Genomic DNA, 18,753 nt, shown 5'->3' on the forward strand with positions numbered 1-18,753 from the left:
GTAACAATACTGTTGTTTGAAATGCAGCATTCTACACAGTATTAGAAACCTGTTTCGACTCATTGCCTGACCGAAGAATGGTGTTTGAATTACTGTATCGGTAGACCAGTACTCTTTTATTTTATTTTTTCTCACATGGGACATCAGGATACACAATGCTAAAAAGCATAACATTTCACTCTCATTGGTATTGTACCAATTATCAATTTCAGATCTAGAAACATTGGGCAGCTTAGAAACGACTTCATGAAAATAGAGATTAGTCTGCTCAACAATGTGTGATACTAATTCCATTGGAAACAACGACAAGAAAAAATCTAGGTTTGTAGATTCCTTACTTATTCCAGAATCAGCATTTATTCCAGATTTTGAGCTGTCAAATGGAAATATGTGCGGAATAAAGTTGGTATCATTCACCCAGGGATAGGTAATTGGAGGTAGCTTTCTACGTTTGGGGTTAGGCCTACATTCAGTTCCTTCATTACCAGTAAAGTCATTTCTGGGATTATAATTTTGAACTACCTCGTTTATTACCAAGTCAACACTATCCAAAGTAGGCTTATTTGGACGATTATTAGAATAAACAGTATCACCTGATGGTCCTGGTACTGGTTCATCGAGATAACCTAAATCGTGGTTGAAGTCTGCATCACGAACTAGTTCACTAAAAATAAAATCACCACTTCTTACACGACTGAAAATATCCACATCACTTTCGTCGTCACTATCAGATAGTTCACTAAACTCACTGCCCAATAATTCATTAATATCTTGATCAAACAACTCATGCTTACGCGAAGCCATAATTATTGTGTACAAACAACAGCAACCGGCTGAAACGCCTCGACGTTTTAGAGTAAAAACAGGCTGCCAAGTATCGTAGCGCGAAACAAAATATACCTCACGAGGAAAAGCCAGTGTTCTCCCGAGTAACCCGGTATATTGATACGTCATTTAATTTAGCGAATTGAGTTGAAGAAAACGCAAAAATAAAACGCTCTGCGCGCGGCCGCAACAGTACGGCAACGGGCCACGACTTCACACTTGCCTCAGTCGCAACTGTGCGGGCTACGGGATCCAACAGGTTAAGGGAGTGAAAATAATTTATGGCAAGTTGCTTGCGTCTCATATCCAGCATTGGTTCACTAGCCTCCGCTAATAAGCTAGGTATAGGGCTTGAACGAAAAGCTCCAGTAGCCAACCTGATCGCAGAGTGGTGAATCGAGTCAAGCATTCCTAACGCGGTTGGCCGGGCAGAAGAATAAACCTGAGAACCATAGTCAAGGCACGAACGGACAAAAGCTTTGTAGAAACGTAGCATACATGTCCTGTCCGCGCCCCACTTGGTCCCAGTAAGAACTCGAAGCATATTTAGCCTTTGTAGACATTTTGCCTTAAGGGATTTTAAGTGAGGGATCCATGTAAGTCGGGAATCAAATGTAAGACCCAAGAATCTCACATTCCGACTTGATGTTATTCGGGATCTGTTCAAGGTAAGCGACGGTTCTAAATAGTTTCTTAGTCTGGAGAATGTTATACATTGGGTTTTGGAAGTAGAGAACGAAAAATCCCGTCCGCCTACTCCATTCCTCCAGTCGCTTTATGGTTAGCTGCAGGGAACGCTCCGCAGTAGCAAGTCTTCTTGCAGAGACGTAAACGGTGAAGTCGTCCACAAACAGAGAACAGCGTACAGGACGGCGGACACAAGCCGTTATGTCGTTTATGGCGACGGCGAATAACGTGCAGCTCAAAACGCTTCCCTGTGGTACCCCGTTCTCCAGATTGGTTGTGCTGGATAGGTTTGTCCCTAGTCTTACCTGAAATGTACGGTCATACATGAATCCCTGAATGAAAAGCCAGCATATTACCACTCACTCCCCATGCCTGGAGAGTGTTAATGATGCCTCTCCGCCACGCTGTGTCATATGCCTTTTTCAGGTCAAAAAATACAGCGACTACTTGCTTTCCCTCAAGGAATGCGTCACGTATGGTTGTCTCAAGGGAAACCATGAGGTCCAACGTCGATTGTCCTTGGCGAAAGCCGCATTGCTCTCTCGAAAGGAGATTGTTCTTTTCGAGGAACCAGATTAGCCTACGGTTTACCATCCGCTCCAACACCTTAGAAAGGCAGCTGGGTAAGCGAGATGGGCCGGTAACTAGACGGAGATAGTTTGTCCTGTCCCGGTTTGTATAAGGGGATGACGTGCGATTTACGCCATGCTAGTGGGAAAGTTTGTTCCTCAAACACTCTATTGTAGAGCGCTAAGAGGGCCCCCTTACCCTCTGAGGGTAAATGTCTAAGCATGGCATAGTGCTCGTCATCTGGACCAGGAGCAGAGTTGGAAGTACATAACAGTGCGGAGTCCAACTCCTGCATCGAAAAACTTATATTTAAGGGACATGGATTTGGATTGTGAGTAATATGTCTGTTTGTTCAGAATATTGCTTATATCTCAAAAACTCAGGACAGTATCTCAAACTTTAATTACTACGCAGAAGCACTTTATAAGAATAATTATGAATAAAACGAAAACTGAATCATCATATCCATTGTTTTTATGCTTGAATATACTACCTTTAAGATACTTGTTTTTATTTAAAGTCCTAAAAATTTTCTTTATGAGAAGCCAAAACTATAAGCCTACAAATGAATATAAATTAAAGCTACGAAACGCAAACGATTTATTAGTACCAAAACCTTTTAATACCTTTTTTACAAAGACATTTTTCTATATGGCACCAAGAATGTTCAATCTGTTACCACAAACAATCAGAAATGAAAATTCGTTAAATGTATTTTTAAAACATCTTAAAAAATGGCTTCTATCATTTGTAGATATTGAACCAATATTATTTAAGTTTGATACTTAAATGGTTAAGTAATGAAAGTTTTTATTTGTTTATCCTCCTCATCTATTTTTATGGAAAATGTATTTATTTATGCAAAGACAAACATTTATTTATGCTTACTCTCCTTAGTTATATTAATTTTGTAATTGTATTTTTTGACTCGTGTAATTGTATATGAGTCGACCAATTCCAAAACTCACTAACTCCACTTTCCTAAATTTTACAGGATGAGCAAAAAACTATAGTGGTTAAAGTATAACACTCAAAGTAATTATTTTATTGTTATGAATAATAAATCCTACTACTAATTGGTTAAACAGTAAGAAATTAAATGTATTTCTTTTGTTGAACTAGAAAACAACAGTTAAATATTGGAGTTAGAGAGTTTTGGAAATGGAGATTGGTATTAGACAGTTTTGTTGCAGTACGGTTTTGATTTAGGTAGTTTTGTTTGCAACATTGTGTTTTAGGGCAACAAGGTTGGGTAAATATTATAAAACTTGTAATAATGAAAAAAATATGTATTTAAATTAAACAATTTTGTATGCAATTAAACTTAAATACATTTTGTTGTTTTAAATTCATTTTTACAATGCAAAGTTGCCCTCTAAGATTAAAACTTCATCCTCCATTGGATCTTCATGTTCATTAGGATCATCTTGATTAAGTTCCTGGTTTTCCCCATCATTGGTAGTAAATAGATCAGCGTAGTACCTAAGAAACTCCAGTTGATCCCATTGTTCCCCATAATGTTTTCGTAGTAGTGTTTTTACATCCTTAACTTTTGCAGGATTAACCTGAACAGAATTTGGTTTCATCTGGGGGTTTATGTTTCTCAGACTACACCCTTTCTTGGCTATTCCTCTGGACGCTCCTATATCGTTTTTATAGGCTACCTCACCCCTTACTAATCCATTTCCTTTTTTGCCTCTTGTTAATATGAATCGTTTACAAGTGGAAAACTTAAAGTGCCATTGACCTGGCTTCTTTACTGTTGATCTGCATACTTCCATCCAGTTTTCAACATCAAAGTCCAAACCTAATCTATTGACCGTTCCACTTTCTCTAAAAATGTCAAAGTATGTGTTTGGATGGGTGATGCTTTCAACTTTTCTGACTTTTCTCTCTATTACCCCAAAAACTCTATCGGGTGGGATGTAAGAATGTCCTGGAACCGGATAGTGAATTACAATTGTCTTAATGTGCTGAGGTGCTTTAGTCAATAACCAGTTTAGTAAAGCTGTAATAAGAATGGTATTTTTATTTTGTCCTCCAGCACCATCTGCAAACAATCTAATTGTATGTACATTTTCTGGATAGACTGTTTCTGATAATCGATGGCGAACACAAGAAGCTATTTCGCTTGAACCTTTCGCACCTTCCATTTCAGTCCAAGCATAAATGAAAGTGTTTTCAACTGTCTGCTTTGACAGAGAAGAACCGAGACACATTGTAAAATTATATACATAAAACTGTCGTAAGAAATAAGCAGCTTGATCAGTCAACTTAGGAAAAATTAGATTTTTTTGGCAGTCGAATGAAAACGTGATTGTCCCAGCCTCTTCAGATTGCAATAGCTCAAAAAACATCTTACCGCTTTTTTTGTGAACTTGTAATTCTATTTTCAGTTTCCCCTTTTCTTCAAAATCTACCACAGATAGAATCTTCTCTTTCAGCTTAAGACATTGAGAACACTGGTCTGTTGCTGGTGACCCAAACCCTACATTATAATTCTCTACAAATATTTTCCTAAAGTACTCATACTTGACTTTAAACTCATTTTCAGTAGTGTTGTTGTACGATTTCCACAGACTAGAGATACTTAAATGACTTGCTAGGTACTGCCGTCTGGATTTCCCTCGGCAATAATGTGACTCTACAGGTTGTAGAGCCTCAATAAAGGTTTTTACTTTGGATAGTTTTTCCTCAGACTTTTTAGAACGATGGTCTCCACCTCGAAGTTCTTTTGGCGATTCGCCAGTTTGAAACACAAGACGGCACAATCTTTGTACTCTAAATTTTGAAATATTTAAAATATCTAAAAAAGCCTTTTGGCAAACTTTTACCAATTCACTTCCTCCTTCATTGCGGTATGATGGTATGAAATATTCAATAGCCATACCTCTTTCAGAAGAATGAGGACCTTGAAGCCGATGTCTTTTTGGAAACTTTTCCTTTGGCGTACCTCAGTATAAATTGATCTTGGTCAATTTTATTGCAAGATTTGTAGAACCCCTGATGAAAACGTCTTATGTCCTGCATATTAAGACGGGAACAGTCATAACAGTGCTTGGATCCGTTAGCTCTTTCACGATGTCCACAAGTTGGAATATTTGGGAATCCTTGAGCGGAGTGTCTGAAACAAATCATATTCCGTAAGCTAATTAAATAACCAGTATTTAAAACAGAAATAAAATACAAGCCGATATCATAAAAAACAATCAATGCTGTGAAAATGTTAGTGTACAGTTAAAGGGTTTTAGGTTATGTCATCATTGGATAAACATACAAATTTAATTATGTTGTCCTGTAATAAATATAGTTTAGCTTACCTCTTCTTTTTGTCCTTGGTTTTCTTCCAGTTATCTACTCTTCTTTTTCTCTTTCTCGTGGAATTGTCAGGCATTGGTTCAACATTACCGCTTTGTAATAAGGTTACATCTGGATCAGCCATATTGTACAAAACAGAAATAACTAATGAAGTAAACAAACAATTTCCCAAGATGCACTGCTGTACAGTGTAGCCAATATATAAACACAAAATAATAACTATTTTGAAGGAACTGCCCACTTTCTGTTTGAAGAATATGTTGCCAATGACTATCATATGATTAGGAATTAGTCAGTTTTGTTGCAGTACTGCCTTGAAGTGTGCTAGTTGAAGCCTGGAGTTAGAGAGTTTTGAAACAGTAATGGAGGAAGATGAATTAGCGAGTTTTATTTCAGTAAAGGGATTGGATTTAGAGAGTTTTGTTGCAGTTGCAGTTTTTTACATTGATATTTCCATAAGAATTAGAGAGTTTTGGAACAAGATCTTTTGCTACCTTATAAAACTCCCCAAATACTGCCAAATACTATAAAAAACCTCAATTTCAAAAATTTTGGAGTTAGTGAGTTTTGGAATTGGTCGACTCATATATAGGCTCTTATAAATTATCTGAAATTATTTATAGTATTTCTAGCTAAGCGGAAAAGTAATTATGATTTCAATTGGTGATTGTAAACTTGTATAATATATTGAATGTTTATTGTATTTGCTTGAGTTGCTGCTATATTTTTTTTCAGTTAATTGAAAGTGTGTAAAATTCTCCAATCAGGCATGCCTGGGAGATTATATCTTTATTTCTCAGCTTTACCCTATTGTGTGCATGTTGTATTCATATGGTATAAGAATTATATTGTATTGCATGTTATTTTGAAGAAAATAAAGATTATTATTATTATTATTAGTGTGACGAACTTTTTGAGACCTCCGATATGGAGGAGGCCAACAGGTCGGCAACATCCCGGGGATCAGTCACAACGTCTCCGCCCGACTTGAGTCCCAAAATTGGCAAAGGTTGGGATTTGCCGCACAGCGACCTTAACCTTCTCCATACTTCGGCCTTTGGAGTTGTTCGAGATATTGTGGTCACGAAATTTTGCCATGAGGTTCTTCGGGAGTTTCTGAAGACTCGTCGCGTTTTTGCTCTATGGAACCGGTAGCTTTCAAGATTTTCTTGGGTTGGGCGTTTGTTGAATCTTCGCAGGGCGCGTCTTCGCTCTCGCAATGCTCTCGAACACTCCTCTGTCCACCAAGGAACATTTTTTCGTCTTGGTTCGGGTGATTTCTTCGGAATGCTATCCTGAGAAGCTGTTATTATAGAGTTTGTAAAAAGTTCTACTACAGTATTTATGTCCAATGGAGTATTTATATCTAGTAATATAAATTGTTTTTGGAATTTATCCCAGTCACCTTTGTCGAGGATCCATTTTGGTCTTCTAGTGATATTCAACGAAGAATCAGGTATTTTGATCTGAATTGGGAAGTGATCAGTCCCGAATGTATCGGAGAGGACCTCCCAATCGAATCTATGAGCAAGTTCAGGACTGCATATAGATAAATCTATATCAGACCGACCTCCCATCCTAGGACACAGGTAAGTTGGGGATCCGTCATTAAGGACAAAGATATTTTGATCTCCTAGGACTCTTGCGACCAAGTTTCCCCTTGGTGTGCAATGGTCTGACCCCCAAATGTTGTGGTGGGCATTGAAGTCGCCTAGGAGAAGTAAAGGCTTCGGTAACTGGCCGATCAGTGCCTCGAGATCACCTTGACAGAGGGTGACTGGGATTGGTGGAAAGTAGACGGTACATATATACAGTTTAATCGGGACTTGGAATGACACACAAACACATTGGAGATTGGATTGGAGGGGCACCTCAGAGGCACCTAGGGATTCATCCACGAATAGAGCAACACCACCACAGGCATGCCCGTCGTGAGGGAAATCTTCACGAAAGATGTCAAATCCTCTCAGGGGGGTTTGGCATCCCGGGTGGAGTTTAGTCTCTTGGATGCTAATTATATGAGGTTCATTGGTTTGTAAAAGATGTTTTACATCTTCCAAATGTCCGCGATAACCGTTAATATTCCATTGGATAATTTTAAATTCGTTCATGTTTTATTTAATTGTATGTAATTTTCTGTCTGTTTTTATTTTTATTAAGTTTAAAATATGTACCTTGAGTTGTTTGAAATTCCGATCGAAGCAGAAGGTCATCTCCCATCTCATCCTCATCAACTATGGAAAGTTGAGAGGAGCAGGGAGTGGGGGGTGCCTCCCTTTGATCTCGCCTGAGCTTTCGATCGGATTTGGGTTTTAAGTCTCTCTTGGAGAGACTTCCTTTCCTCCGCCGTTTTGGAATGGTTAGATGGTCGCTCTTTTCCTTTAGCGGGTGCCACAGACACAGAAACTGGCCTGGGAATGGTTCCTGTTTGTTTCGGGAGTCCCTTTGCTACGGGGGCAGAAGTCGTATGACTACTCGCTTGTGTTTGCGGCAAGGCCTTGGCATTTAACTGCTGCACCAAGGCAGCGACCTGTTTAGTGAGTTCTCGCACCATGCCCTCCAGAGCGGAGCAGGAGGAGCACTGTGCGGGCTGGGCTGGAGGAGCAGAAGCGGCCTGAGAGTAGGAGATATCTTTTCTTGGAGTTTGTCCAAGTCGTCTCCTATACTCCCTTCGGGCGTCGCCAAAAGACAGTTTTTCTAATGTTACTAACTTTAATATCTCTTTCTCCTCCAAATAAATCTTGCAACTGCGAGAGCTTGAATAGTGCTTGCCCTTACAGTTCACACAGTTCTCTTCTCCGCTTGTGCAATATTTGTCATTGTGGCTACTTTGACCACATCGGCTACATGTATCTAAGCCGGTGCATGTTTTGCTCGAATGTCCGAAGCGCTGGCATCTGAAACATCTTTGGGGATTTCTGAAGTAAGGTTTAACTTGAAGAGAAAGGTATCCTGCTCTAATCGTGGCTGGTGGGTGAGGGAGGGCGAAGGTCAAAATGTGACCTGGTGTGGGTGTTGGTAAACCATTCTCGACCCTCGTTATTCTCACCACATCAGTGACGAGAGAATCCTTTAACTCTTCCTTCAGTTCCGCTTCTGAGCAACACAGCATCTCGCGACTGAAAACTATTCCTTTACTGTAATTTAGGGACTCATGAGGCTGTACAGTGATATCAACGTGATCATAAAAAGTCTTCATGGAGAGGAACTTCTGAGCTTGTAGAGCGTTCACCGCCTCAACCAGGATAGTTCCGTTACGAAGTTTCCTGACCGATAACGGCGAACCGCCTGCTCCGACTAATGCCTTGTTGATCACAAAAGGACTTACTTTGGACAGATTTTCGCTTTCGTTTTTGTGTTTAAACACAAGGAATAGTGGCGTAGGAAGATACTGTTTGTTTGTGTTACTTAGTTTTATCTGCTTACTTATTTCTTCCTCATCTTCGAATTCTGAAGAGTGGGGACGTTTTTTTGTCTAAATCATTAATTGATTCTCTTTCTACTACTCGGTGTGTGTTTTGCCCATAGAGTTGAGGTTTATTGCCCACATCCATAATTAGTAGTTTACCAGCGCATCGTGAGTAAAGGTGCAGGCCGAGACACCGGGAACGGGTATACTCTAAGGTACCTGTCAAACCGTAGCTTGGCAGGCAGCCCTACCCCAGTTCCCCGGGGCCCGGTGTTATCTCGTTTAACCGAGCCGGGAATTCACGCACGGCTCGGGCTCGCACGTGGCAACAGAAATCTCCGACATATCTGTCCATTACTCACTTCCTGACCAGGGACCGAAGTGGCTGGCACCAGGGTTCATGTATATTGTTATGCCTCGGCAGAGCTAGTTCACATCAGCCTTCTGCTACCACACAGCCCCGAACACGGGCATGCTCGAGGATCTGTGCAGCAGTTCCGGCACTCCCAGCAAACAACAAACACGACCCAGTCGGGGCAGGATTAGGAGTTTTCGGTTAGATAGGGTGAGGTGCCAGGTTCGGACAATAGTCTGGCACCAGCTCAGGGGTACGAAAGGTCGCCAACCTTTAAAGCGTCCGGGCAGGCCGCTCCCCTACGGAGAAAAAATGGGAAAAAAAGAAGATAGAACATGGATAGGAAAGAATGTAAGATAAAACGAGGGGCTGCACAAAGAAAGAAGAAATGCAGACCATAGAATAGACCCTGGTACGAAGAGAAGGGACACAGGGTAGGCAGTTTAAGGGATTGGGTAAAAATTGGGGGAATGGTTTGGTGGGAGTGGGCAGTTTAACGTCATACCCAGGACGTGGAGCTGCAAGCAGTTTAGCCAACACACTAAACTCACCAGAATGAAAATTCCCCCTACAGTTTGGGGGGGAAAAGGGGTGGCCCTAGGTACACAGGTCTCCCCTACATTTAATAAACTAACCTATACAGACAAACGTGTATGAAATAAAAGAGTTTCTTTAAACATTAAAAAGTAACATTCAATTTAAAAAAAGATTAATTATTATTCCTACAAAACTCATAAAATACTTTTGATATTCTCCCCTTTATACCTTAACCTAAAAAGTGTAGAATACAAGACTTACCTTCAGTTAGTAATATTTGGTTGTTTTCTTTTTCATCCGTTTTGCCATCACTGCTAATAACTTTAATATTCTACCTCCTCGACTGTTATTATTCATTTTAAGCAGAGCTATCAGTTAATTTGCGTAAGAGCAACAACAAACATAAACACAGTCTGCAGTTGAGGTTACAGACAGACGACTGTGATTTTGTCCATAGAATAGTGAATGAAGGGGGTAAGTACCCATAAATCTACAATCCTGGATGGAAGAAGGGTGTATGTGTTGTGAAGTGTAACATACCACCTTCTTCATTTAGGCTTTCATAATTTATAGTGCACATACCTCCTTCATCATTGGTATTTCTTTTCCTGAGGGATTTAGGGAGTAGGGGTTAGTGCCAATAGTTAAATTGTAACATAAACACCTTCATCCATGCTGACAACTAAAAATTTTCAAAAATGTAACATATCGCCTTCTTCCACTGACCCCTTCAATTATTACCAATAATTAATCATTGTTTTAAGATTTGAAGTCCTAAAAGTATGAAAACAGTTACGTAATAATTGTTGTAAAGTTTGTAATAATTTTTTTCCGATTTCACGAGCGTCACCGATTTGTAGCAGCCGTTACCGAGTTGTCGCGAGGTTACCGATTTGTATAATCAAAGTGACAGAACGAATTCTAATGATAAGGAGTAAGAAAAAGCACGCAGTGAGTTTTATATGTTTATAATCTATAACATATACTCTCAAATGACAATTATAGTCAAGATGATGTTTTATTGGAATATTCTGAAGAAAACTAGATGACAAAGTGTTATAAATTCAAAACACTCTATACAAAACCCCATTGAAATAATTATAGACTAATAACTAATATGATTATCTTAAAAGACTGTGTTACATAGTTAGTACTAAAGCAAATAATAAAATGTCCTATGCTGTTAACAATATCTTGACATAAATGGTTTGAAAAAACGTCTTACTTAGTGTAATATTTAACCCTCCGTTTGGTCGCGCACTACTCCGTACGCGGATGGTCGCGGTTGAGTGCTGCGCTCACCAGCTGTATTTTCAGTTTAAATTTGGTAATATTTCGTTTTAATTATTTTTTTGTTGTTTTTTTTTGTTTTTTATTTTCTTTTGTACTTTATTTCGTATAACAGGTACATGTATTTTAATAATATGATACCAATTTATTGCATCTAAACTACAATCTTTGATTACAGTAAAGCCTAGTGGTAACACCAATATTAATTACCCTTTTGTGTATTCTTGTTTTCATAAAAACAAGAACTTGTTTCCTTACGTTTTAATTAGTATAAAGCGTAAGGGTAAAAAAAAACTAAATATAAGGTGGTTTCGCAACTTTACTAAAATACATAACTATCTTAGAGTCTACAACAAATGTATATCGTAAATTAAAGTTGAGTTTAAAAACACTTAATTTACTAGATTTAAATAAAAATTTAAAATTGTCCTACTCCATATCCTCCTCATCATCTGCCTCTTGCTCATTTGTGTGGCAGGAGCGACACACTGAAACCGTGTGTTCCCCACATACAAGCGTTATGGCATGTCACACACACCTCAATGAAGTCTTCCGGTTTTTCTTTTTTGGGCAATATGCACACTTGACTCGTCCTGTAGGTTGTGCTTGAGGGGCAGGACGTATTTGGTCTTCTAGGGTACCATGCTGCTGAATCCTCATACGGATATCTGTGTGAATTCCATCCTTTTGAACTCTAGAAGCCATGTAGCCCTTAGAGAGATCAAACGCCAGATCTTTTAAGTATTTTCTGCGTTAAAGTTTGCTGTTATTATTGCTACTGAAAATAATCTGAGAGTTGATTCCAGCAATATCTAGTAATGTAAAAAATATTCTCAGTGGCCATCTGTAGCTGATCCTAGACACTGAGTACTGACCTTTCATTTTGTCAACGGTATCAACTCCACCTTTCGACATGTTATAAAAAGTCAAAATATATGGCTTGCACTTATCACCTGTCGAATCATCAATTCCAGATGAATCATGCATACTTGAAATTAAAATAACGTTTCTGTACTTCTTTGGGACGTACGACACAAGGGTAGCGTTCTCTCCAAAGGCAAACAAACTTGAACATGGAGGTCTTGCACGTGTCTCAACAACTTCTGGTGGGAGTTCCCGTTTATTCTTTCTTACAGTACCTACTACTGTAAGACGGTGTTGTGTTACTAGTTCATTTACCAAAGGAATGGAAACGAAGTAATTGTCCATTGTTATATTTCGACCACTGTTTTTGATGGGTGATACATTAGTATATATGAACAACTGCACTTGGTGTGTTAGGGACTTGAAATGGCCCTTGGGGCTGTTTACCCACATACGGCTCCATATTTGAGAAATAGAACATACGCGCATGTGTGACTGCAAATATCTTAAGGCCATATTTGGCAGGTTTCTTTGGCATGTATTGCCTAAATTTGCATTTCCCACGAAAACTTTCCAACATCTCATCAAGAGTTACGTACTCTCCCACTGAGTAACTATCCTTACATTTCTGTACAAACATATGGAGCAAATCTCTGATCGGAGCAAATTTATCCACTGCTTTTCGTGCCTGCCGAGTTTGAGCATTGTCAAATCTTAGGGCTCTTAGGAGGAAATATAATCTTTTATAGGGCATAATAAAACGAAAGAATTCTGGAGCTGTATTGTCTGTTGCCCAAAGCTCTTCAAGAACACGATGGGATGATTTCATTACTCCAGCCATATATAGAATTCCAATCAAAGCCTTTAGTTCAAGAATATTAGTTTCTCTTGCATCTCTCTCTCTTGTATACCCTCTCCTCATGATTCTGATACGATGATTTGTATGTTCCACAATCTCTTCTAATGAATCATCAGGAAAGAATTTACCCCACGTTGCAGTTTTAGCATTTCTAGCGTTTCCTTTTACACCAGGAAGATGTAAAACAATATTTTGTCGCCGTCGACGAACATTTTAATTTGACTGAAACATTTTCCATTTAGTAATATTATCCTTTCCTACATAATAATCTCTGGGAAATGGATGTTCAGCTTGTGGTACAACTGGATGAATACGTTGTGTACCCTGTCCACGGAGAAGGTGAGGTTGTGGTTCTGATATAGGCAAAGCTTCATTTTCAGGTTGAGCCGGATGTTGAATAAGTTCGTTTTCATCAGCTGACAATTCTTATTCACTGTCATGTTCACTTGCCTGTAGGTTCTCAACATCAGAATCCTCAGATCCATTTTCACTATGACTGTCCACAATATACTCTTCTTGGTCGTCATCAGAAGAATCCAATAACCATTGAACAATGTGATCATCATTATTTGTCATATTTAGGGTAAATAAACTGAAATAGTGTTAATATTCAAAATATGAGAAATTCGTCACGGGTAAGCAACTCACACTCAAAAACACACACACATACACTTGATCGCGGGTAGGCAACTTCCTCTCAAAACTAGTCACACACTTGGTCGCGGGTGAGCGCAGCGCTCATCGGCCTGTACTACTTCACACAACGAGGGTCTGGACGCGACTGAAGATCACCACGCCCTTCCACTCACAACTTCCCCCACTCCTGACATTCCAATAGTCAGTTAGACTGCAAACTGGAATTACTGTTTGAGGTTATCATTATGATTTTCTCAGAAGAAATATAAAGTGAGCGCCGCGCTCACCCCGCGACCAACGGTGGGTTAATATCATAGTTTGAGAAAAAACTGGGTAACAGAATATTATAAATTCAAAACACTCGATACAAAAAAGTAATGCAATAATTATATCTGAGTAACTAACACAATTATCTTAGAAGTGGCTATGTTGCATAGTTAGTATTACAGAAAATAATAAAATATCCTATGCTGTTTACATCTTGACATATTTTGCTTGAGAAAAGTTTATTTTAAATTTAGTGTAGTATAATAACATATTAGAAGCATATTTTGTTACAACTCGTACAATAAAGTGTGTTACTATTAACCTGTGTGATATTAAAAACCTTCATTGAAAACAAACCCTTAAAAACTTAATAGTAATATTTAATTAGTTAGTCCACATTTGCTTTTTTAAATTTGTAAAAAACCCGATTCCCTTTCAATACTACAGTTGGGGTTGGTAATATGGCCTTAATTTGATCACCAGGAACCGAAACAACATCTTTTTCATTAGCAAAATATAATTGGTTATCTTTGTTGCAAAAATTTCAAAAACATCACGGTGACATCTTCTTGAGAGAGGTCGTTCTGACATACACCAATAAATTATTCAATCTTGGATTTCTCTCCTTTGTCAATTTTGTATTCAACCAAAACATGAACTCCAGAAGTAACTTTCTTTGCAAAATCTTCCTTGTTCGTATTACATTTATACACTTGGGTTAAATCCTTTTGTTCCTTTAATTCAGGTTGGTCATAGTGGTTGCTATACTCTTCATCTTCTGAAGATGTAAATACGTCATCAACTGACAATTTTGAGGGGTTTTTTTGTTTTTTTTTTTTTTAATCCATCTTATTTTGAGTAATTAATAATTGATCATCAGTTGGGAAGACCTCAGAGAGTTTGTAGTGTCTACAGGGTGTTTCTGCCGAACACTTAAAACAAGAAAGTGTACGACAATACATAATGCCAGTACAAAGTCCACAAGTTACCTGATGAACCTGCATAATCCCCTTTATAAGGGGTATGATGAGGTTATTAACTTCCAACTTTGTCTTCTATGACTGCTGATGGGATGTCATACAAATCAATGTTAAAACTACTAACAGCATCCACAAAATCTTTGGCACAAGTTATGTCAGATCCACGTAACACCTTTTTATCAGCTTCCCTTTTAAGAGTACCGCCCACCCCATCCATTGGCCCCTTACCATGACCGGCCTCAGTGAAGTTCCAGGTGGACAATTCCATTTGGGTAAAGTATTTTAGCAGAAGAGTCTTCAGTAAATAAAGGTTTATCCTGTTTCTATACTGACTAGATGGACTGTCAGTAAATATATGAACAGCGGTAGTTGCAGGGAACTGTTGGGATGCATGGAAAACAAGACAAGAAGAAGGGGAGTTTACCACACTTTTACCTCATCTGTTGGACGACGAGACGAAATTTTTTCATTACTTTAGAATGCCGATGCATACCTTCAATCAGTTGGAACTTAAACTCAAAGAACATTTAACCATGCAAGACACGTATTTTAGAAAAGCAATCACTCCTAGACACCGCTTGGCAGTATTTTTAAGGTAAGATACTATCCCATTTACAAAAAGTTCTCTTGTCAAAAGGATTATTTATATTTCTAGGATCGATATATCTAGGATTATTTATATAGAACATTTTATTTTATTAACCTTGCTTTATGACAATTCTTTTTCCAAATAAATTTGAACTCTAGTTGGATTTCAAAAACGCACAATAAGCACAAGAAAATTACCAAAAAGAAATTTATTAACATTAGATTACAATTTCACAGTCAATATATGAAATGTTTAAAGAAAAAGATATTAAGAAAAAAACTTGAACATTCTACATCTTTGATGAATGATATATATATATAAAGTTTAAAAAATGTAGTGTAAGTTTCTTCATTGTATGCAGGAGATGTTGATGCAGGTTGAATACCTTTTGAGAAATCCGCATACGATACATCTCCTTCCGACAGTGTAGACGTTGTAAGAGACGTTGAATCAGAGGACATATTGTTTGGAGGAACCATGTTAGTTTGTTGGTTGCTATTTTCAAGAAGCTCCTGTAATTCGTACTCTTGGACAATATTGAAAATCTTTCCTTTAGTAGAATGAAAACGGACAGGATGCAGTGATTTCAGAGTTGTAGCGATTCCGGATAAAAATGTATCGACAGGGTGCTGTCCATGATTTTCACTTGACTCTTTTTTTTCTTCTCAGCCAATATGTATGCCATTAGCTGAGATGATGCAGTCTCTTGAGGTTTTGCTTCAAGCTTCCTTTTGCGTTTTGCGGATAGAGGTCTATGGTCGATGGAAACTCGACTTGCTGGAGTTGTAGGTGTTAGCAACGACACGGATTCTACACTCTCCTGAGGTTCAATGTCATTGACATCTTGTGACTCCTTGGTGGAGTTCTGCTGATGAGAGTCATTGAGTTGAGTTTCATCACTTATGTCATCTTCATCAGGAACATTACTTAGGCCTTTCCGTTCACCGAGATGAGGAATCAAGAATTCAAGGATGGACTCAAATTTGTATTTATTGGTTGATGTTCCTGCCTGTCCAGATTTGGTTTTCCTTTTCTGTCTAGCTCTTCGCAGACTGTCTCGAATTCCGTTCCACTTCTTTTTACATTCCTCCTCTTGTCCTAAAAATGATAGAAATTTATTAATATAAGTTGTTTGTTACAGGTTTCTTGCCACAGGCGATTCTTTCAAAACCATATCATTCAGTTACAGAATGGGAAGAAGTACAGTTGGTTCCATTGTTCATCATACAAGCAGAGCGGTAATTCAAGTACTTTTGAACGTAGTAATGCCAGCTCCGAATGAGGACAAGTGGAATGAAATAGCAGTAGAATTTTGGAAAAAGTGGCAGTTTTCCCAATTGCATTGGTGCTATGGACGGTAAGCATGTAACAATACAAGCTCCAAAATCGTCAGGAAGTCTCTATTGGAACTACAAGAAAACGTACTCCATTGTTCTTTTAGCTGTAGTTGATGCTCGGTACAACTACATTTTTGTAGATGTCGGAAGCTACGGAAGAAACTCAGATGGTGGTGGTGTTTTTTCTAATTCCAACTTTGGTAAAAAGCTATCTCAAAACCAACTTAACATTCCTGAAAAAAGTGTCTTCCAGGAACAGATACTGAACTTCCCATGATTATAGTTGCCGATGAAGCTTTTCCCCTCACAAACAACATTATGAGACCATTTCCTGGGAAGAAACTTGTCTAACGAACAGAGAATTTTCAACTACAGATTGAGTGGAGCACGTAGAATATCGGAAAACGTGTTTGGCATTATGGTGCAAAAATTTAGAATGTTCATGAGACCTCTCCAGGGAAGTCCTGACAACATAATGAGAATTGTACTTGCAGCATGCATCTTACACAACTTCATTCGAATTTATGAAGACTACAAAGTGCCTGAAGCAACCCATGATACTGACACGGCTCCAGGGGAGAAATCTCGTCTCCAGCACTTTCCACGTCGCAGAGGAGGGGAAAATCGTGAAGCATTTAATATAAGAGAGCAATTCAAACAATTCTTCAATTCTGAAGAGGGTAGTGTGGAGTGGCAAGAACGTCGGGCCTTCATAAGTTGATAAGTTTATTATATTATTTCCATTGGAACTATTCAAAGCAATGCATATTTCAGTTTATATTTTATTAATTATTATACTAAATATTTTTATCTATTAGAAAATATTTTTGAGAACCTGTGTAATCTGAAGAAAGCCTATAACATAAAATAAAAAATGATAACAAAATGATGATAAAATGTTTCTACAGTGACCCAAAAAGTGTCTATTTTTGCACTTACTATAGCACGTACAATAGTCTATTCCTACACCAGTGCGTAAAGTTAATTATTTGAGTACATAAAATTATATTTTACTTATCCCATATTTGCAACCTGGAATTCAAAACAAGATTTACAACCAAATTCACAACACAATATTAATAGTGAGTACCTTATACGCAGGTTCCCTATTCAGCATTCAAAAATAAGTTGGCAGTCCTGCTTCAGTACACAAAAAATATTAAGAACCATAGTCTAATAAATACACAGTTGCGTCACTCGGATACAAAAATTTAATGTGTAATTTGAGTATAAAGTGTTGTAACTGCACTCAAGGAACTTTTTTCATTCGCCTCCGGCTCGTGAAAAAAAACTGTTTCTCACGGTGCGGTAATCGTTCACTTCACACTCTAGTCACACAAATAATTAAAGCGGGCAAAGTCTACTGGTATTACGTAGTAAATTGTATAAACCAAAACAAATCTTCTGAATGAAATTAATTAATTTAAGTACAACAGTTGCGGCCAGTTGGACAAAAAGGAATTAAATTTATTCATGGTAAGATGACGTCATCTTACCGTGATTAAGTTTAATTTGTTTTGTGCAACTAGCTGCATGTATACCAAAAATATGTAGTTGTACCTACATATGACAACATGTAAAACAAGTTATTGTTATAAGATATTGTTAATGATAACTGATAATCGATATTTTCGTACTAATAATCTGAGTATTTATCTATTCTAGTTCTCACCTTCTACGTTCAATTCCTTTACAACTTTTTTCCAAATAATATCCTTGTAGTCAGAGTTTCTATATTGTTCTTGAGTCTGATCATACAAAACTGGAAAGTTTCTTACACTTTCGATCAGCTCCTCCGCTTTTATAGCCGCCATTTTAGCCACCAGAAAACACAAAAATATACAACAACAGCTAACGACACGCGTCCCGCATCAAGTAAATGAATGGTCTGCACTGTCGGAGCATGATCGGACAGCGACATCGGAGAAGAGTGGGAGTAGGACAGGTCACGTGACGGACGGGTGTGGCTTGCCGCATTCAAGGCCGTTGTTCAGCTGTCATACAGTCGTCCGTCTGTATGACCGTAGTCGGATTGGAACGCTGTATGACAGGTGTGTCCCCGCCTTTTCCCTGGGCACATTTTGCTCACACGGTCGTCTTCAAAAAAGTTCATTAATTTTTCAGACAATTCTTTAGTGATGGAAGTTTTAGTTGGCCGTGTATACTCAAAAGAGGTACTGGGACTGTTTTCGATAACATACTTTGTTTGCGGTATAAGGCACTAGATCTT

General features: G+C 38.3%; 3 protein-coding genes across 3 annotated transcripts; all 3 read right to left on the reverse strand.

The window, feature by feature from the left end:
* Positions 1-2,119: 2,119 nt before the first annotated feature.
* LOC124373539 lies at positions 2,120-5,926 on the reverse strand. The gene is made up of 3 exons (XM_046831900.1): positions 5,403-5,926; positions 5,020-5,206; positions 2,120-2,371 (listed from the first exon to the last, which is right to left on the reverse strand). The coding sequence occupies exons 1-3, from the start codon at positions 5,675-5,677 to the stop codon at positions 2,120-2,122; spliced, it is 714 nt and encodes a 237-aa protein (XP_046687856.1). The 5' UTR covers positions 5,678-5,926.
* Positions 5,927-7,630: 1,704 nt separating this feature from the next.
* LOC124373540 lies at positions 7,631-8,512 on the reverse strand. Its single transcript, XM_046831901.1, has one exon. It carries the CDS (start codon positions 8,510-8,512, stop codon positions 7,631-7,633), a length of 882 nt encoding a protein of 293 aa, XP_046687857.1.
* Positions 8,513-15,772: 7,260 nt separating this feature from the next.
* Positions 15,773-18,337, reverse strand: LOC124373541 (transcription factor Adf-1-like). Its single transcript, XM_046831902.1, has 2 exons — positions 18,196-18,337; positions 15,773-16,284 (listed from the first exon to the last, which is right to left on the reverse strand). The coding sequence occupies exons 1-2, from the start codon at positions 18,335-18,337 to the stop codon at positions 15,773-15,775; spliced, it is 654 nt and encodes a 217-aa protein (XP_046687858.1).
* Between the last annotated feature and the right edge of the window lie 416 nt (positions 18,338-18,753).

The sequence above is a fragment of the Homalodisca vitripennis genome, unplaced genomic scaffold (assembly GCF_021130785.1).
Source record: "Homalodisca vitripennis isolate AUS2020 unplaced genomic scaffold, UT_GWSS_2.1 ScUCBcl_5825;HRSCAF=12744, whole genome shotgun sequence".
NCBI lineage: Eukaryota > Metazoa > Arthropoda > Insecta > Hemiptera > Cicadellidae > Homalodisca > Homalodisca vitripennis.